General features: G+C 34.8%; 2 protein-coding genes across 2 annotated transcripts; both read left to right on the top strand.

Moving 5' to 3' along the window:
* The first annotated feature begins 10,175 nt into the window (after positions 1-10,175).
* LOC130048329 (acetylcholine receptor subunit alpha-like) lies at positions 10,176-13,513 on the top strand. Its single transcript, XM_056144921.1, has 2 exons — positions 10,176-11,581; positions 12,499-13,513. Exon 1 carries the CDS (start codon positions 10,227-10,229, stop codon positions 11,454-11,456), a length of 1,230 nt encoding a protein of 409 aa, XP_056000896.1. The 5' UTR covers positions 10,176-10,226; the 3' UTR covers positions 11,457-11,581; positions 12,499-13,513.
* A 6,521-nt stretch (positions 13,514-20,034) lies between these two features.
* LOC130048328 (acetylcholine receptor subunit alpha-like) lies at positions 20,035-21,481 on the top strand. Its single transcript, XM_056144920.1, has one exon. It carries the CDS (start codon positions 20,045-20,047, stop codon positions 21,257-21,259), a length of 1,215 nt encoding a protein of 404 aa, XP_056000895.1. The 5' UTR covers positions 20,035-20,044; the 3' UTR covers positions 21,260-21,481.
* The last annotated feature ends 1,050 nt before the right edge of the window (positions 21,482-22,531 follow it).

Raw genomic sequence — 22,531 nt, 5'->3', positions numbered from 1 at the left:
TACAAACATTACACTTGAACTTAATGTAAATGTATATGAACAGTGGTTCTGTAGTTCAGGCCAATGGGTGAATATGAAAATCTTTAATTTCAATGCGTAGTCAAAATCAGTATGTAACGATTGGTCTGCAATACTTTGGATAACATTTCTATCTGGTGACAGGTTATATTTGCAGATGAAATTCGGTCCGGCTACAAGAAAATAATCTGAATTTATGGGCATTTCATGTAACTCCACCCCTCTAGAATTATAGGTTCAATCTTTTATTAGATTGTTGATTTTCAAATGTAACAAAGGATAAAAGAAGCATGTTACGGTATTAATAAAATTTTTATCAACTGGCACAATCTACCTGTTATCCATGTCAGAAAATTTTCTTTCAACAGCATTCTCAAAATTTCACAAAAACTGGTTGTAACGATATAATAATATTCACAACAATTTCATAAAACTGTTCCATTAAAAAATATACAAAATGTTTGTGTAAAAAGGAAACTTATTGCATAATGGGTTTGATAAATATTTTAATGAAAACAGAGTTATTGCCCTTGGAATCATTATTTTGAAACATAATTCATATATAACTTAGACTTTTGAAATATTTGAAGGGTAACTATTTTTTTTTACAATAACTTTTGAAAAAGACAACAAAATGTATGTTCCTGTCATGCATAAATCTTATGAAATCATTGACTTCATAAAATCTCAAAACGTCACAGGTGGGTGACAATACCTTAACGTCAGCATTCTACAAATGATATGGTCATTATAACGATCTAATTTACAAAGTCAACCTTGTCATTAGGTCAAATGCTTTTTTACATGTTACATACCACGTTAGACTTTTCTTTACATATGATTATTCCGATTATCTGATCAAGATGAAAGGTGAAGATAACGAACAGTAATCAATCTCATAACTCCTATAAGTAATACAAAATAGATAGTTGGACAAACACGGACCCCTGGACACACCAGATGTGGGATCAGGTGCCTAGGAGGAGTAAGCATCCCCTGTTGAAAAGATGTTGATCTCGCGGCAGGTGTATCTTGTCAACAGGGGATGCGTACTCCTCTTACGAATCCGATCCTACCTCTGATGCGTCCAGGGGTCGGTGTGTGCCCTACAAGTCATTTTGTATTCTCTATTGAAATTATGAGATTGATCACTGTTATTTTCACCTCTTAATCATTATAGATTTAAAGAAATGCTTACTTTTAACGAGAGACTGTTAAAATCCCTGTATCATCAACTTATTTGTCGGTAGGTTGTCTCGGTTTAAAAACAAACATACTCCCGTGCATCGAATCAGTTGAGAGACATGAACATCATGTGAAGGGGATAATTTGATATTGTTTCATAAATATGAGCAGTTGACAATGGTGAAACTGAAGTCATCCCGTTTGTCACAATGTTGAGTTGTTAGATTGCTGTTGATTTCTATTGGCAATGAAATGTCCAGACATGAGCCAGATATAGTGGTGTTTTCTTTAGAGTAAACTAGCTAGAACATATTGAATCGATATATGATCATGAATGACAATTATTATTGTTAAAAGATAAAACGTCGGCGATGTAATCACATGTTGAGTTAAAGGCCACATCAAACGATTTTATTTTCTGATAAAAAGCTTTTTATTGAATTTTGCCTCATGACGAAAAGATTAAGGTCAGTTAATAAAAGAGAAGAATTTGTGTCCATAAAAATTCCAACAAGCTGTTGGAAAATCTGGTCGTTAAAGACTGCATAGATATTGTCAATGAGAATCTGCAGAAGCTTTTGAATGTCAATTTCAGGTCTTGGATTTTGTAATTTTGAAATCCAGTATAGGTACGGTAACTCAAATACATTCGTCCCACTGACTGTGATTAATAGAATCCTTCATTAGTACGAGTGTGAGATAGGGAAATTCCACCGAGGGGACAAGATTCGCAGTCTTGGACGAGGCTTTGCCGAGTCCTAGACAGCGAATCTTGCTCCAGAGGTGGAATTTCCCTATCCCACACGAGTAAATAATGAAAGATTATTTTTCTCACATTTTAACTACAGTTTAGTGCATAAAATTAGGAGCTTTCAGAAAATTTTAGATTATCAAAATCCTCATTTGAACTTCGATGCAAAAACTAATTAGATAGGCAGAAAGAGCATACCCGAAAATGGTTTACACTGTAAGTGTAAACTAAAAAACACAAGGTTGTCCACCAGAAAGCTATACTACATTAAAATTTAAAGATAACAATGCAAAATATTTTTACTTCACCGTGTAACATAAATCTTCACCGTGTAACGTAAATCATAGAAAATATATGACGTCACAATCAAATGACGTCGCAGCAGTGTGAGACAGAAAAATCTCACATGGCTGTCTCACATGGGTAAAGTCGATCTCACACTGGTGATAATGTGAGAAATAAATTGTGTTTTATAACTGAGATGTGATTTTGTAGAATTTCATCGTTTGTAAGGAAGTTAAAATAAAGGTTGGACTACCAGATGTGATGTAATTAAAGCCAGTTTCTTCTCTAATGCAGTTTTAATTATAGTCTGAAAGGACGAAGACAAAGTTGTTACAGGCTTTGTCAGCTGGAAATAGGAAGAAAATTGAAAGAACTCGATTTTACGACCAAAGTAATCACTTCAGTTTCTTCACCGAAAGGTTCAAAGTTTTCCTCTAGCAATTCTAAAGTTATCTGCATATGGTGCTTTTGTCTCTCAACTGATTCAATACTATCTATTTACCTAATAAAGAAATAGGGTCCATGGTAGATTAGACCGGTCAACAGGGGATGTTTACTTCAAAGCACATGATCCTATCATTGGTGTGTCCAGGGGTATGTGGTTCCCCACTCGTGGTTCTGTATTCTTTGAAGGAATCATGAGATTGATCACTTTCGTTATCTTCAACTTTCATACTTCGTGTAACATACCTAATTCGTTCATCAATCCTAAATCACTAATCAAAGATTAGAAGATACGTGATATTTTGTGTTGTGGTTTAACATTTCTATAATTGCCTTTTTACAGTAGCATGACTATGTACTGAAATGTAAACGGTACTTTCAATCCTTAGTTAATAATTCCAATCAACTATGCAAATCAAACTTATTCCGAAGATTGTTTTCTCAAATTCAAGGAAAATTATCCCAAAATCAGACCTCAGCAATTTTCTCATTCTTTCGGGTTTGAGAGTCTTACCCCTGTGACATAATGCACAAACAACTACATGTACTACGTAATCCTACGACCAGACCTGTCGAGGTTTATAAGTTATAATGTCGTAAGATAGTAAAGCGACGACAGTCCCAATTATGACGTTGAATTTCTGATAAAACGTACTTTCGTCACGTGAGCAATGTCCTATCTATCATCTATGTCCTAATAATCTATCATTTTGTAACTCCATAGTTTCCTGAAGTAAACCAGCCTACAGAAATTTTATGTGCGTTAAGAAAAGCAACGGATATACAGTTAAAATATCTTATTCAATTCCTGTGCAAACCATTGCATTATGCTTCTTATCGAATTTTCATTTCTTATTAGTCTTCTCCATTTTCATTGCAATGTGAAATTCGACACTTTGTCTGTGTGTGTAAATGATGACAAGCAATTCATGGTTTTGTATTTCATTTATATACTAGCGGAAAAAAGAAACTGTACATGTGCATTAATTAATACATGTACATGAAAATATAATAAAACATAACAATGAACAAATTTTATTTTTTGTAATACTGTTAACAAATATTACTGTTACATTATTTCATAGTCCATTAATGTTAACGTCGAATAACGTCAATTTCAGCACACTCGAAAGACACTGGTATTTGAACTTGAATTAACAAAGTTAATAACGCTTGTGACCACCATTTGCATTCATGCATGCTTGACTACGGCGCCTCATTGATGCCACGAAAGTGTTCAAAAATGTCTGAGGGTTGTTGTTCCAGGTGTTGATTAAAGCCTAGCCTCAATCAGCCAACGTCACTGACTGATTTGGTAAACGGCGTAGACGTCGTTCCATTTCATCCCACACGTTTTCGATCGGCGATCAATCGGGGGAAACAGCTGGCCAAGGCAAGACATCGACATTCTGTTGAAGAAAAATGTCCCTGATCACACGTGCAACATATGGCATTGCTTACTCTTGCTGCAGAGTGATGTGATTGTGCTGTCTCTGTATGAAGGGTATCACATGGCGCTGAATAATTTCGTCTCGATAGTGTACGCCGGTGAAATATCCATTGACAATTTGTAGAGGGGTCTTTCCAAGTTCTATTATTCCACCCCACACCATAACGCTACCTTTACCGAATTGTCGACGTTACACAACACAAGCGTCCTGGTACCGCTGCCTAACGCGACGATACACTCTACAACGGCTGTTACTGCTATCCAAATGAAATCTGGATGCATCAGTGAACATAATATTGGCCCAGTCTTGTATTCTGAATCGAAGATGTTGTCTGTACCACGCTAGTCTAGCGATATGATGACGTTGAAGCAGTATTTGGCGCACCGCTGGACGTCTTTGTCTGATGTTGTGTTCGTGCAGACGATTACGCACAGTTCTTGGACTGATTGGTCGAAGTCCAGGAATGCTACGAGCAGTCAAACTTCCTGTCTGGAAACGATTTCTCAGGTGCACAAGTGTAATGTGGTTGTCCTGTCGACGCGACGTCACACGAGGACGCCCAAAATGTGGTTGATCCCGAATGTTACCAGATTGTTGGAAACGTCTCCATAATGACTGGATGGTGTTCCCATGAACTCCAAAGTGTCTTGCTACGATATTTTGTGCCATTCCAGCTTGAAGCATCCCAACTGCACGATGACGTTGGTTTTCGTTGAATCGTGGTATGACAGAAGGGTAAATTTTGTCAAAATTAAAGTGCTTTCCTTAACGAATAGTGTCCAAACAAGCCTTTTACACTTCTTACTCCAAACAGTATGGGCCAGTAAAACTCGTGCGTACGAACACTTCAATAAACAACATGGGTGAATTCGATTAAAGCAACTCTTGTGACAATAGTGTTGAATTTACGCATGCTCAGTTGATGAACTCCATATATGAAAATAAAACATATCGTGTTGTGTGATGTTTGTTTGCAACAAAGAGGGTAGGAACGCAAGAAATGCGAACTCTGATGGGGAAATGTAATATAATAAATCATTGTTGTAATTACATAGGCAATTGTTTTATATCTTCTAACTGTCATCTACTCATTTAGAATTGCATTTTGTAAAATTAGTAAACGTCAACTACGGGGGAAAAATCAATATATAGTTTTATTATCATCTGGTAAATTCAGCATTTCTACAGCCTGTGCATTCGTAGATGTGATTTAAAGTTTCCTTTTAGTATGCAGTTCAATTTTAAGTGTCAGAATTATGTTTCGTATCGTGTTTTCATCTCTGGTACGAAATATAGACAAAACAAATCTTCACACTACGTTTCTTCCTAACACGCCGCCATATTGGAACACTTGTTACTCCTGGTGAAATGGGGAGTGTACTCGAGTAACACGAGTTCAACACTAGTGTCGATAATTCGACATTTTATTTACAACTCCAGTTACCCATGTAACTCGGGTCGCTTAATCGAATTCACCCCATGAAAAAGTCCTTGCATCTGAGTCGGATACTATCCAATATTGTTAAAACAACATCACCTTTATCGATTGTTTAGATTTAATAAAAATAAGCAATAACTATTAAAAAAATATATACTCAATTTTATAATGCACAGTTATTTCCCTGCTAGTATGTATGGTGTTATTAATAGTAGTGTAGTTTTAGAGATATTCAATAAGATGTATTGATTGCGTAAATGAATGTTTAGTTGCCATTACGCGCTAAAAGGGTCCGGATTGGCATGAACAATAGTACTTTTTGCTGGAGTGTAATTCATTGTGTAATGCTGTTTAATATCGTAAAAAGGTTTGTCTTGCTTAAATTGTCCGATACCTCAATTGACAGTTAAATTGATACATTCGTGCTGAGATATCGGTGTTCTATACACCAATGGTACATGTATTCAGCTGCTTCAAGTTTTATTCTGTTAGAGTGATAGATGTAGATACCTCCAGATTTACTGAATCAACGCTTAGAATTGTTAAACTTGAATAAGTATTGATGATGTAACCGTCCTTAACGATGAATTCCTATACATGCGACCCAATACAACGGACGCGTGGTCTTAGTTAAGGATTCATTCTTGATTATCCCCACGCAAACCATTCGAAGAGGGGAACTGACAACGGGGAATATTTGTGTGAGTAAGTGTGGGTGTGTAACATTGATTTTGTATATGATAGATATATTCAGAACATATCTTTCCCTCGATATACATGTATACTACTCATATACCTTTATTATCAAGAGAAAAATGATTGATTGATAGATTATATATTGTTTAACGTCCGTCTCGAGAATCTTTCACTCATATGGAGTTTTTACCATTACCTAAAAAAGGCTGCGAAATTTAGGCCTATGCTCGGTACTTATGGCCATTGAGCAGGGAAGGGTCTTTATCGTGCCACACCTGCTGTGATGGGGGCCTCGGTTTACACGGTCTTATTTTGTCCCATTAAGTCGCCTTAATAATTGTGTGGTTGAAATGTCAAAGGTCAAGTTCACTATATAAAGTTTACACAAACTCCACGAGCAAAATTATTTTGCTAAAATCATTTCATACGCCACACTTAGAGTGCCCAGAGATAGACCTCTTATACATCCTTCACCTACTAGGGAGAGATCTGAAATAGGCAATGCCTTTTGCCCAATCTCATTCACGTATTAGTGAATAAAATATTGTTTGAAGTAAATCAGAGAATTCACCCACATGAACGTGTTCTTTGTCTTTTTCTTTCAACTATTTCATTATCGATCATGTCATTAAAGCTGAAAATGGCAACCTGAAATCACTTATATCAAAAGGTCTTAAATTCAGAGAACGATGGTCTTTCATTGGCAATAGAACTTCATCTCTATTATGAATTCTGTCTACAATTATGCAAGACGATGGGCTAAACATGTAAAAGAATTTAATGCTTTGTCAGAATGGATAAAAAGTATAATAGGAACATAAAAATATTGTATTAGGAACATCAAAATAAAATGCGCACGATATATCCTTCTGCGTTTAGTAAACCAAAAGTATTCAAAGGATTAAACATAAGGATATGTTTTCGTTCCAGCTGACAAAGCTTGTAACAACTTTGTCTTTGTTAATCTCATTATTACAACTGTATTTTAAATGAACTCTGCATTAATTCCACATCTAGGAATCCTGCTTATACTCCAACATATGCTTTCGAGAATAAAATTCGTTAAAATTATGCTTCTTTTATAAACACCTCTCATAGCCCAGTCCACGGGACGAATGAATATGAGTTTCATATGAACCATACCTATACTGGATTTCTAAACTTAACACATAAATACAATGCTGCGTCCAGTAAACGTTCTACCAAAGGTCCTTTATTTGCTCCTTACGAAAAGTTTAACTGCTGTGAAGGAGGAACTTTAAACGTATTGTACCATGAAATTTGCTAGAAGTGGTAAAATCAAATGTGGATTCAAGTAAGTTTAAGTAAATTTGAGATCACAAAATTTTTCTCAAATCTACATCAAAACGCATCTGATTTTTTGTTATCATTTTCATCCCTTTACACGACCATTCTTTACGATAAATCGAAGACAAGAATTTCTTGACATCATAGAAAGTTGCTTCATAGAAAGTTAATTCTTCAATAAAAACGGGAAAGGGAAATATTCATATCTAATAATAGTCATTCAAAAATTAATTTGATAAACCCTACTCTGATTCAACACACAAGTTCTTTGAAGTTGACGTTATGTCAGTGATATTGTCAGTGAGAAATTCCACAATAATGGTGGAATTCTTCACTGACAATATCGTTGTAGTATTTAGCGATCACGTCTTCCAACAATATGTTCAAATTTTCATGGGCACTAGTTCTGCTCCTTTATTACTTGACCTGAATTTATATTCTTCCAAGGCAGATAATCTAAGTAGGTTTTACATAAGAATAGAGTTTCTCTTGTTGTGGCATATAATGACGACGTTTTATCTCTTATCAATAAAGATTTTTATTCATATATGGATTCAATATATCACAATAAACTCCAAATAAAGACACAACAGAGTCTTCCACATCTGCTTCATACTTAGATACTTTATTGAACATAGATGTTAACGGCAAACTAACAACTCAACTTTATGACAAACGGTGCGACTTCAGCTTCTCCATCGTCAACTCATATTATGTAGCAATATCCCATTACCACCTGTATATGGTGTTTATGTATCTTAACTAATTCGATACACAAGAGCTTATTCTGTGTATGTTCAATTATCAAATCGAGGCAAGCTACGGACAAAAAATACTGCTAAGGAGGTTTCAACAATCTTATTTAAAGTCAACATTTGCGAAATGTTATGGCTGTAATAATGATCAATCTCATACCTCCTATGAGCAATGCAAAAAAGAGAGTTGGGCAAACACGGACCCCTGGATATATCATAGATGGTAGCAGGTGCCTAGGAGTAGTAAGCATCCCCTCTCGACCGGTCACATCCATCGTGAGATTTATATCTTGATCAGGGAAACGAAGATATACGTAGTCAAAATCAGTGTGCCAAAACGGCCTAACAATCGATCTAATTAACCAATACAATTTGCCATTGGGTCAAATGCTGTCCGACATATTTCATGTCAATTGAGGGTGTTCTTTGCACACTGATTTTGACTACGGATTACTCTGTTCACGAGACCGAGATATCAATTTAATAAGGTTTGGATTGGTCAACAGGGGATGCTTACTCCTTCTAGGCACCTGGCACCAGCTCTGACATGTCCATGGGTCCATGTTCGCCTTGCTCTTCATTTGGAATTTCTTATAGAAGTTTTGAGATTGATAATTGTTATCTACACTTTTTCATGCCGCTTTGTTATTTTAAAAAGGAAGGATTCTATTGTTTTGGGGAGTAAAAAGTTAAAGTCGCGGCAAGACTTCACAAAAGAGGCTCGCAATCATTACGAGAGGATATGTCTAGTATATATTATAGGATTAAACATTCTTTTTGAAGAATTTATCGATGTGTAAACTCCGGACATTTTACTCACAAACTGAATAAAAGTGCGAAGCACTTTTATGTTAAGTTTGTGAGTAAAATGTCTGGAGTTTACACATCGATAAATTCTTCAAAAAGAATGTTTGATTCTTATAATTCCAATTCATTCACTTTATTAACAATTGCAAAAATTTGAATAGTTTCCCCGCACTATGTTATTTGTTTTCAGGCGTGTATGAATACATCGCGTTTTCGGATTTATTGATGTATAAACTCTTCTTCAGCTTTATTTTTGTCCAATCAAAACAATTGTAATAAACAACATTGGAATTATATACAAGTATATGTGTAACTTTAATTAATTGAATGTGGATCATCTCTAATTAGTCATCCCTATCCCATGGACTTTTTCTGAAATTTTGATATATATATTTTCTACATATTCCCTATACCATGGACTTTTTCTGAAATTTTAATATATATATATTTGGTATCAACAGTGCAATCTATAGTGTATTATTGTAACTAATAGCAAGTTCTGCACTGTTTTATCATTACGTAAGTTATTTTTCATAATGAAGAAGTATTGAAGACGTGAACGTCATGAGGGTATCAACTGCAACGTTTGTGGCCGGTATACCTCTAAAGTTTGCCGGCGTGCAGTGTTGCAGTTCATACCCTTACTTATTTTCAAAATTCAAACCATCAAGTTTATTTCTGATATTTACATTCTATTTTCATATTTGTCAGAATTTCCAGCCTTAATTATACATTATGTATGATATTTAAAAAAATGATTTCGTTGTTTTCCTTATAGACTAGCAGCAGCAAAAACATTTTATTACACTGATACACTAGCACAATTAATTCAAATTGCACAACTTGATATTGTATTTATCCAATTTCATGATCGATTTAATTTGATGGGGAAACATAGCAAATCAGATTCATGTTTACTCTTCTTTATTTGATATCAGCGCCAGATCAATCATAACATTGTGTAACCATTATATAACTCATTTATACTCGTGTTTCCCTGTGAAAGACCATATCTTGCTGAAAATTCTTATTGGCACCTTTCTATTAGACTTTGATTCAGAACAATTTTTGTTTTGATTTTATGTAATATGGAGCTAGTTCCCCTGTTTATAGTTATCATTCAGATCCAGATATTTTCGTGTGCGTCTAACATTGAAGACTATCTTTTGCAGAATTACAGTTCAGCAATAAAACCTAGATGGAATCAAAACGAGACTGTCGATGTCAGTATATATATGACCGTAAGTTCCGTTCAAGAGGTAGATGAAAGATTACAGCAAATCTCCATGTTTGCCTGGTTTAATGTTCAGTGGGATGACGAATTTTTGATCTGGAACGAGAAAGAATATTCCGGAATTAAGATGATCACCGTGCCCTATCAGAAGGTTTGGGTACCGGATCTGTCTCTGTGGAACTCCGAAGAAAACAACCACGACCTTGGACCACATCCGACTGTTACGGTAACATCAGATGGTCACGTGATGTGGTTTCCAGGAGAGAAAATTGTTACTACCTGTGAACTCAAAATGACCAAATTCCCCTTTGATGAACAACAATGTGAATTTATTGTTTCTCCTTGGCAAATTACCGACCAGATTCAAAAACTTATTCCAAAGAAGCGGTCCAACAACGATGCGAAATTAATATCAGAGAATGGAGAGTGGGAAATAATGACTTTCACTTACAGTTCAGAGTATCTTACAGAATTCGATATGACTACTATACATTACTCACTACGCCTTAAAAGACGGTATCTGTATTTTGTGCTCAATATGCTTGTACCCATCATGATACTTTCTATTTTAAACTCAGTAACATTCGTCATTCCTTTGGAATCGGGGGAGAGAATTCAGTATTCTCTCACACTTTTCCTAGCTTTTACTGTGTTTTTAACTATATTTGAAAAGATGATGCCGCAGAATTCCACCGCTGTTCCCTACATTTCTGTGTATGTTGGTTTCCAGTTACTTCTTTGTGTCATCTCGACAGTGGTCTCCGTTGTAGCCACATCAGGACTGAAGACGAAGAATGATACATCTAAGGAAGCTAAAAGATTTAACTCCATTATTCCCGAAATGTTTGCAAATCAACCCAAAACTCAAAATGAAGATAAGACGGCGGAAATAATCATGGAGATTGATGGCGAGGTAGAAAACAACAACAATAGCAGCAACAACAAGAACTGCAGCAAGAATGATAAGATGTTTGTTATGAACCACATCCACCAGGAACGTAAAACGAACTTTGTCATGATTCTATTTAACACGATCTCACAAGTCCTTTCAGCTATAATACTGTTTATTATGTACTGGAATTAATGCATTCTTACCATCAGTTGAAGATGATTTGTTTCTTTTCGTATTTGTTGTAATATAAAACCTTACTCATTTTTAGAACATGTATCTGGTTTTAGGCATATCCATTGAATTGAAGATTCAAAAAGGTAAAGCTATATTAAGATTCAAATTGTATCAATTTGTTCAGTAATGAATAACCATATCAAATATATTTCGAGATGAATGATTATGTTAATTTGTTCCGAAATAAATAATCATCTTAATTTGCTCCTTAATAAAAAGAATTAAGTTGTTCTTGGCACACTAATTTTGACTGCGGATAACTCCGTTTACCGGATCAGGATATAGGGCTCATGGCGGGAGTGACCGGTCAACAGGGGATGCTTTCTCTTCCTAGGCAACTGATCCCACCTTTGGTGTGTCCAGGGGTCCGTGTTTGCCCAACTATCTATTTTGTATTGCTTATAGGAGTTATGAGATTGATCACTGTTCGTTATCTTCACCTTGCATAGTACTTTATTACATAATGAATAACCACATTAATCTATTTAAAGAATGATTATGATTTTATGACAATCATGCATTATGCAATATCATATGGTTTAGATCAGATATTCACCAAGCGGATTAGGAAAAGCAGAAACTGATCCAAACCAGGTTATGTCGCACAATATGCCCCAAAATTAAATTCATTCCTAATAATTCTGTACAGGGGGACAAAACTATACGTCTTTATTTATAAGAATGTGAATAAACAGTGTATGATCAATGAAACATCACTTGTGCCGCACAAGGATTCAGTAAATGTAGCATCTACACTGTAACGACGAGCGTTGAACTATGAAACAAGCCGTCTTAGTTCTATGTATGTTATTGTTGCACGTAGAGTATATTACCGCAATAGATAATTATTTTCCTTTATTTTGCAATGCATCAAGATTATGTGTGCTATTATCATAATTCCCCAATTATTGTAACAGTTCCATTTTATCAGACCTTCAATCTCTCTCTAATTTCTGAAATATATTTAGTGTAGTGTTTCTTTGTCTTATGTCTGCTTTAGAATTCCTCACTCATGTTGAGACGCCAGCAACTGGAAATAAACTGTCACATAGCCAGGTGTTAAATCCTGTCCATACACGGTCCTCCGTTGTTGATGTTCTCAGCCAAAATACCTGCAGTTCTAATTTCCATTTGGTATTTTACGATTTAGTCTGACGCTGCTGATGCTTGAACAGATATGAAGCAAGCACTCTAGACACTGAACTCTTTATACTATTTTTACTCGTTATCGGGTAGTTTCAGGTTGTTTCCAATTAACATTGTTTGATAATTTCCTTGATTCAATTTTAATTCAAAGACACTTTAACAATTCTATATTTTTTAAATCTAAAGTTAATAGTATACTCTAATCACGATTTTTAAAAAACAATATTTCTAATTAAAAAGTATTAAAATTGTGTATTATTTCCTCTGTTTAAATTTATCAAATATATTCAAAATAATGCAAATACATGAAGTGTTGTTTGTAATATACATGTCATAAACTAGTTGTTGCAGGGGTTATAGGAGTTATGCGATTGATCAATGTTTATTATCTTCGCCTTTCATGTGATGGTATCGTTAGTGTAATTTCAATGTTTATAAATTTTAACAATTTTCCCAGCACACTATGTGCAAATGCACGTTTTGAATTTTCTCTATATTATGAGCATGCAATACTGAGTTAAAAACGTACCTTGATTTACAGTGATATAAATTTGTCAAATATTTCAATATAGATTAAAATTAGTTAATGGCAAACTAACCATTTAGCTTGATGACAAACGGGTTGCTTGTATCTTTTCCGTCGTTTTATTAAACAATCTCCCACTATCAGCTGCATATGGTGTTAAAATATCTCTCAACTGATTTGGTACATGATAGCACATTCTGTGTATAATAATATATACAGGGAGTTTAACAATCTCGTTTCAGGATCAGAATGTATCAGGTTTCATGAACATCATAATGACCTGCTTTGCAAATACAGGATGTCATTGAGGAAAATGCTGTCTGACCTGTTTCATACCTATTGTTTGACCGTTCTTTACATACCGATTTTGACAATTGATTACTACGTTTACATGGTCAAGATAAAAGGGCTCATGGCGAGTGTGACCGGTGAAGTGGGGATGCGTATTCCTCCTAGGCACTTGATCTCACCTTTACATATTCCAGGAATCCATATTGGCCCTACTCTCAATTCTATATTCATCATAGATCATTGTTTGTTATCGCGACGTTGTTTTTCATAGTGTTTTGTTTTTTGCTTCAAGGTGTCTAACATATTCAGCATAGATTTTCAATATTTTCTATCTGAGGCCTCTAGGAATTATAATGATACCCACATCCCCATTAACGTGCTGAATTTGTTTACATTAGGCGTATGAATACATATTGATATATTTTGTCTATTTCAACAGCTGGTAAATCTGACAGAAATCAAGATAAAACATAAATATAAGAAATAAACTTAATTTTCAAATACATTAGGGTATGGCGGACAACACTTCATACCGGCATACCTTTCCATGCAATATACCGATGTGTAGCGTCACAGTTCATACCCTCGTGTATTTTCAAAATAAAGTTTGTTTCTTCATTGTATTTTCTATTTGAGTGTACGGAAATATCCCATGCAGTAGAATATATATATATATATATATATATATATATATATATATATATATATATAATTGTAATGTAACTCAGAGGCGATTGACCATGGACAATGTAGTTTTTGTGAGTATCTATTTAGGAGAATCAATGCAAGGTGAAGATAACGAACAGTGATCAATCTCATAACTCCTATAAGCAATACAAAATAGATAATTGGGCAAACACAGACCCCTGGACACACCAGAGACGGGATCAGGTGCCTAGGAGGAGTAAGCATCCCCTGTTGACCGGTCACACCCGCCGTGAGCCCTATATCCTGATCAGGTAAACGGAGTTATCCGCAGTCAAAATCAGTGTGCCAAGAACGGCTTAACAATCGGTATGAAACACGTCAGACAGCATTTGACCCAATGCGAAGTTGTACTGACGACGTAGATCGTTATAACGACCATAGAATTTGCGAAATGCTGACTTCAATCGAGACTGTTGAAATCCCTGTACCATCAACTTGTTTGTCATTGGCTTACCTCGATACAGTCATTGGTTTATATATATATATATATATATATATATATATATTTGTTTCTAATCTACAGATGATTGTAAGTTTTTTGTCCTAATGTAATGAAATATATCATATTAAAGGATTGCTTATCATTTTGAAAGTTTTATTCTAAGTCTTAGATACTCAAAGGACGATTTACACATTACATCCAAGATAATATACATTTTTGATCTAATCATGCCACACTATTCATATTCAGTAAAGGAAACCTTTTATCCAGGAGATGATAGTTCGTCGGGTACGGGAGTTGAATTGCAACTATACATTCCTTGGCACAAGTGTTCGGCTTTCCTATTACATGTAGCATTGAAATACCAACTCGATAATAGAATTCATTGATGTTGCAAATGGTTATAATTGTAACATACAATAAGCAATTCTTTCAATCGAGTGTTTACCGAATAAAACATCCGGCAGGCCCCCTGTATTTTGATATCAATGATAATTTCCATGTATTGGTTTGATGTTAAATTATTTTTATTTCATTTCTAGAAAATATAGTAATTGTAATATATAGGTAAATTACAAACATTTCCTCAAATATTGCTCATTTGTGATTTGGATGACTATATATCTGTGGTGTGACCGGTCGACAGAGGATGCTTACTCCTCCTAGGCACCTGATCTCACCTCTGATGATTTGTTCAGGGGTACGTGTTTGCGTATAGCCTTGGATATTTATGCTATTTAAAATCTCTGTCAGAATATAGAGTGTGACATTTAATGAATATAGCTTTCTATGAAGCTTTAAATACGAACGATGACAAACATTTCACTGTTTTGTATTGCATTTATTCGTTTATATATGTAAACAAATGTCTTCAAAGTGCTTAATAAAATATATTGATTGTGTAATGAATGTCTAATAGCCATTAGGCGCTAAAAGGATCCAGAATAGCATAAACAATAGGAGTCTTTGTTGGAGTGTAATTCATTGGATAATGCTGTTTTGTATCGTACATTGTAAAAGTTATTTGCCTTGGTTTTGTTGCATACTTCAGTTGACAGTTCAATTGATACATTCATACTGAGATATCGGTGTTGTTTACACCAATGTTACATGAATTCAGTGTTTTCAAGTTTCATTATGTTAGAGAGATAGATGTATATAGCTCCAGGTTTACTGCATCAACACTTAAGAGTTGTTAAAAATTGAACAGGCATTGACTATGTAACTTCCCTTAAATATGAATACCTACACATGCATCCAAATACTACAGATGTGTAGTCTAAGTTAAGAAACCACTCATGATTATGCACTGCGAGAGAGAAAATACCAACGCGAGAGTTTGTGGGTGAGTGAGTATGTGAGTGTGGGTGTAACACTGAGTTTGTATACACTCCATACAGGCAACATTTTCCCCTCGATATATTTCATATTTCACATGTAGGTTAGAACTTATCAAGAGAGCAAGAACCCTAATGATTGTAGGCCAAAAGTCAAGGTCACGATATAGCTTATACACATTTTATGACTAGCAACGTTTTTTGTTAAATTGACTTTATACTTCACACTTACAGTGCTTTGAGAGAGACCATTTTATACATATTTCACCAATGTGTTCTTCTTCTTTCAATTATAGTTCAGCTAGACATGTCATTAAGGATTATGTCAAAATGGCTGAAAAGAACCTGAATAGCTTATTTCAGAACATCATAAATTCAGAGAACCCACAGTCTTCCAATTGGCGACAGAAATTTATCTCTATTTTGAATTATGTTAAAAATGTTACCAGACATTGCCTAATATGAAAAGAATACCTTATAAAAACGAATAAAATATGTCAGAGAAATACTAAAATACCGTATTAGACACACCAAAACAAAAGTGCGTACCATCTATCCTTCTGTGTTCAGTAAACTAGAAGTGATAAAAAGGTTAAATAGGTTATATGAATATCATGTTTTAATTCCAGCTGACAAAGCTTGTGATATTTTTTTTTCTGTGATGATTGTATATTGGCTAGCGAATTTTTCACTCATATAGACACGACATCATTGCCGGTGAAGGACTGCAAAATTTAGGCCAATGATATTTATCGTGTCACACCTGCTGTGACAAGGGGCCTCGGTTTTTGCAGTCTCATCCAAAGAACAGCCACATTTAGTTGTCTTGCCTCTTACGACAAGCAAGGGGTACTGAGGACCTAATCTAACCCAGATTCCCGTGGGACGTCTTTGTTTGTATTTTAAACGCATTTGGCATTCATTCTACATTTAGTAATCCTAATTATACTTCACCTTCCCTTTCAAATGATGAAATTCTTCAGAATCATAACTCGGTTTTAGGCACATTTAATATCCAAATTATATGAATGAATATTAGCTTTATATGAGTTTGCCCAACTCTCTATTTTGTATTGCTTATTGGAGTTATGAGATTCATTACTGTTCGTTATCTTCATCTTTCACGTACCATACCTATATCAAATACCTAAACTTCACAAAACCCTTACATAGATACATTGCTGGATCCAGTAAATGTTTTACCAAGCCTGTGTCTTTGCTCCTCACGAAAATATAAACTGCTGTGAATGAGAAACCTTTAACGTATTGTACCACAACATATGCCAAAAGTGGTGTAAATCAAATGTGTTGGTTCTATAAAATTCCGATGAGCTTCAAGCAAATTTGAAATCACAAAACTTTTCTCATGTCAATAACATCGAAACCTATAAACTTTTCAACATTTCACACAATCATTCCTCACGGTAAATTAAAGATATACATGTAGAAAGCAAGGCACCTGAAGTGTGGAGAGCTTGTACAGATTTTATGTACATATCCTCTTTAAACTCTATTAATTGTTTCACATAGAACCAATAATTTATCCAAAATAAGTTACATGTATTTCCCACCGATCAACCCCATAACTTGTTCTGAATAGCCTGTTTCTACCTCCTGTGAGCTTTTCAGATGATCACTTATGAGATATTAATACATGTAAAGGTGCACAACAAAATCATCTAAAAAAAAACATGGGCTACCCATGACCGAGCCAGGAATATAAATAAAGCTTTGCCAAAATAATTTCTGCTAATATTTCGCCGCTGGAACCGAGCTTTTGCCTCCATTGACAGCCTTAGAGGAAGTCTTGATATCACTTTGCGTGTCGTATTATCTGATTGGCTTGCGTCATCTTTCTAAAATATACTTCAAATATATTCATTTCGATTGAATATTATCTTGAAAAACATGTAATCAATTTTATAAAGTAATGTTGCGAAATTACTCTTTTACCATGAAATGATCTGGGTTGATATTTTTATTAGGTAGTTTCTTTTTTAAAAACATGACCCTTTGATAGATTTAAAAAAAACTCTTTTGTATGTTTTCATTCGGTCAAGGTCGTCGAATAAAGATTCAGATATCACGACCTGTTTTAGGGCTGCCAATGGACGTAAACGCTCGGGTTATTCTTCATAGGGTACGTAGAAAGGGGTATGTACGTAAAATCTATGTGTACGCTATCAACACTTCAGGTGCCTCTGATAGAAAGTTGTAAATAAATATGGAAATAGGACATATTCATATCTTGTTATCAGTCACTCAATATGTAACTAATAAACACCACTCTGATTCTAGATGTAGGTGTTTAAACATCACAACTGATTCTATAAGCAACAGTTTTTTTCTGGGTATCATCAGTTTTTAAAGTCAGTACGTCACAAATGCTATGGTTGTTACAGCAATCTAGTTTGCCAATACAACATATCATTGGGACAAATGCTGTCTTACTTGTTTCATACCGATTCTTAGGTCGTTCTTGGCACACTTATTTGACTACGGACATCTCCGTTTACCTGACCAAGATATAGGACTCACGATGGGTATGACCGGTTGACAGGGAATGTTTACTACACCTTGGTACCTGATCCCACCTCTAGTATATCCAGGGATCCGTGTCTGCCAAACTCTCTATTTGGTATTGCTGAAAGGAGTTATAAGATTGCTCACTGTTCGTTATATTCACCTTTCACACTAGTACTCTGACTTCGATATAAATAGGATAAAGGACTTCGTCATTGACAATATCGTCGTAGTCTTTGGTGATCAGGTCTTCCAGCACTCTGTTGGAATACCCGTTGGCATGAATTGTGTTCTTTTATCAGCTGATTTGTTTTATTTAGCAGACTCTGGTTAGAAGCATCTACATGAGAGGAAAAAATATCTTTTTTTCGCCTTCAGTTCGGCATTCAAATGTATCAAAGATATTTTATCTATCAACAATAATGATTTTCATTTATGTGTAGATTCGATTTCGCAGATTTTATGTCCGCTATAACTATTTAATCTTTCATTGAGTAAATTACTGTCTGAGATATTTCATACCAATTGAAACCGTTCTTTAAATACTAATTTTGACTATGGATTACTCCAAATACCCGATCAAGATATAGAGTTGATAACGGATGTGACCTGTCGAAATATGATGCTTACTCTCCCTAGAAACCTAATCCCACTTCTTGTATTGTCCAGGTGTCCTTGGGTGCCCCACACTTAATTTTGTATTATGAGATTGATCATTGCTTGTTATCTTTACTTTTACTTTTCATGCAGCTTTGTTATCCAAATTAGGAAGAAAGCCATTTATTTAAGAGTTAAAAGGTAAAGGTCATTGTGAGATTTTATAGAAAATACTTGCATTCATTACGAGGGGATACGACCCGCTTTGTAAAGCCCTTGTTGAATTCCAATATTGTTTGTACACAGTGTATTCCGATTTCTCTGATGCGCTTTGTATCTGAAGTGCATTACAAAATGTTGCAAGTAACAACAATATCTGCTCTGTTTCGTCGTAATTTTAGCCCTTTGCAGAGTCATGAAGTAATTTAGAAATGAACTTCAAGGTTTCACGCCGGCATACTTCATGAAGCGCCAATAATTTATTACAACGTAAAACGCTTCAGTCCAGATCCTCCTTTATTTCAAAAATTCAAAAAGTGAAGTTTATTTTTTACCTTTACATTCTATTTTCATTTCTGTCAGATTTCTCTTACAAAATCGTAGTATACAATAGGCAAAATCGCTGTTTTCCTTATAGACTAGGATCAGCATCTTAATTCACTGATAAGCTAGTAAAATTAATACAATTCCAACGTCAGCTCAATTGAAGAAGTCAGAAATACGGTATATCTTCTTGACAATTTAGTTATCCAATTCCATGATCGATTTAACTAAATGGGGAAACATAAGAGATCTGACTAATGTTTGCTCTTATTTTATATAACATGAGTGCTAGATCAATCACATTTTATAACCGTTAAATCATTCATTTATACTCGTGTTTCTCTGTCATAGACCATTCCGTGCTTGAAGTTCATTTTGACATCTCTCTAACAGATTTCGATTCAGAACAATTTCTGTTTTTGTTTTAGACAAAATGGTGAGAGCTCTTTTTCTCTACATTGTTTTCATCCAGGTCCAGACGTTGCCATGTGTGTCTAACATAGAAGACTATATTTTGCAGAATTACAGTTCAGCAATAAAACCTAGATGGAATCAAAATGAGACTGTCGATGTCAGTATATACATGAACATAAATTCCGTCCAAGAGGTAGATGAAAGATTACAGCAAATCTCCATGTTTGCCTGGTTTAATGTTCAGTGGAATGACGATTTTTTAATATGGAACGAGAAAGAATATTCAGGAATTAAGATGATCACCGTGCCCTATCAGAAGGTTTGGGTGCCGGATCTGTCTCTGTGGAACTCCGAAGAAAACAACCACGACCTTGGACCACATCCGACTGTTACAGTAACATCTGATGGTCACGTGGTTTGGTTCCCAGGAGATAAAATCGTGACTATCTGTGATCTGAAAATGACAAAATTTCCCTTTGATGAACAACAATGTGAATTTGTTGTTTCTCCTTGGCAAATTACCGACCAGATTCAAAAACTTATTCCAAGGAATCGGTCCAACAACGATGCGAAATTAATATCAGAGAATGGAGAGTGGGAAATAATGACTTTCACTTACAGTTCAGAGTATCTTACAGAATTCGATATGACTACTATACATTACTCACTACGCCTTAAAAGACGGTATCTGTATTTTGTGCTCAATATGCTTGTACCCATCATGATACTTTCTATTTTAAACTCAGTGACATTCGTCATTCCTTTGGAATCGGGGGAGAGAATTCAATATTCCCTCACGCTTTTCCTGGCATTTACCGTGTTTTTAACTATATTTGAAAGAATGATGCCGCAGAATTCCACCGCTGTTCCCTACATTTCTGTGTATGTTGGTTTCCAGTTACTTCTTTGTGTCATCTCGACAGTGGTCTCCGTTCTAGCCGTGTCAGGAGTACAGACGTTGAATGATGCGGACACTAAATGTGTTAACCCTACTTACCTCGAGAAGAGTGCAAATCAATCCAAAACTCCTGATGAAGATAAGACGGCGGACAAAATTGTGGAGGTTGATGACGGGGTAGAACGCAACAAGGACAAGAACCACAACAAGAATGATAAGATGTTTGTTATGAACCACATCCACCAGGAACGTAAAACGAACTTTGTCATGATTCTATTTAACACGATCTCACAAGTTCTTTCAGCTATAATACTGTTTATTATGTACTGGAATTAATGCATTCTTACCATGAGTTGAAGATGATTTGTTTCATTTAATATTTGTTGTGATATAAAACCTGAATTGAAGATTCAAAAGGGTAAAACTATATGAAGATTGAAATCATATCAATTTGTTCAGTAATGAATAATCATTCCTGTATGTTTCGTATCAATTTGTTCAGTAATGAATAATCATTCCTGTATGTTTCGTATCAATTTGTTCAGTAATGAATAATCATTCCTGTATGTTTCAATTTGTTCAGTAATGAATAATCATTCCTGTATGTTTCGTATCAATTTGTTCAGTAATGAATAATCATTCCTGTATGTTTCAATTTGTTCAGTAATGAATAATCATTCCTGTATGTTTCAATTTGTTCAGTAATGAATAATCATTCCTGTATGTTTCAATTTGTTCAGTAATGAATAATCATTCCTGTATGTTTCAATTTGTTCAGTAATGAATAATCATTCCTGTATGTTTCAATTTGTTCAGTAATGAATAATCATTCCTGTATGTTTCGTATCAATTTGTTCAGTAATGAATAATCATTCCTGTATGTTTCGAGATGAATGATTATGTTAATTTGTTGCGAAATAATCATCTTAATTTCGTCCTTAATAAAAAGAATTATAGTACTTTATTAGATAATGAATAACTATATCAATCTATTTAAAGAATGATTTTGATTTTATGACAATCTTGCATTATGCAATATCATATGGTTTGGATCAGATATCCACCAAGCGGATTAGGAAAAGCAGAAACTGATCCAAACCAGGTTATGTCGCACAATTTATACTAATGCCCCAAAATTAAATTCATTCCTAATAATTCTGTACAGGGGGGACAAAACTATACGTCTTTATTTATAAAAATGTGAATAAACAGTGTATGATCAATGCAAATCACTTCTGCTGCACAAGGATTCAGTAAATGTAGCAACTACATTGTAATGACGAAACGTAGCACTATGAAACAAGCCGTCTTAGTTCTGTGTATGTTATTGTTGCACGTAGAGTATATTAACGCAATAGATAATTATCTTTCTTTATTTTGCAATGCATCAAGATTATGTGTGCTATTATCATAATTCCCCAATTATTGTAACAGTTCCATTTTACAATGTATCATATATTTCATCTCTCGCTGATTTCTGAATTATCTTTATTGTAGTGTTTATCTGTCCTATGTCTGCTTTAGAATTCCTCATTCATGTTGAGACACTAGCAACTGAAGATGAACTGCCACATGGCCAGGTGTTAACTCCTGTCCATACACGGTCCT

The sequence above is a fragment of the Ostrea edulis genome, chromosome 7, assembly GCF_947568905.1.
Source record: "Ostrea edulis chromosome 7, xbOstEdul1.1, whole genome shotgun sequence".
NCBI classification, from domain to species: Eukaryota; Metazoa; Mollusca; class Bivalvia; order Ostreida; family Ostreidae; genus Ostrea; species Ostrea edulis.
The sequence above is the reverse complement of the archived record's forward strand: the minus strand, read 5'-3'. Positions and strand labels throughout refer to the sequence as shown.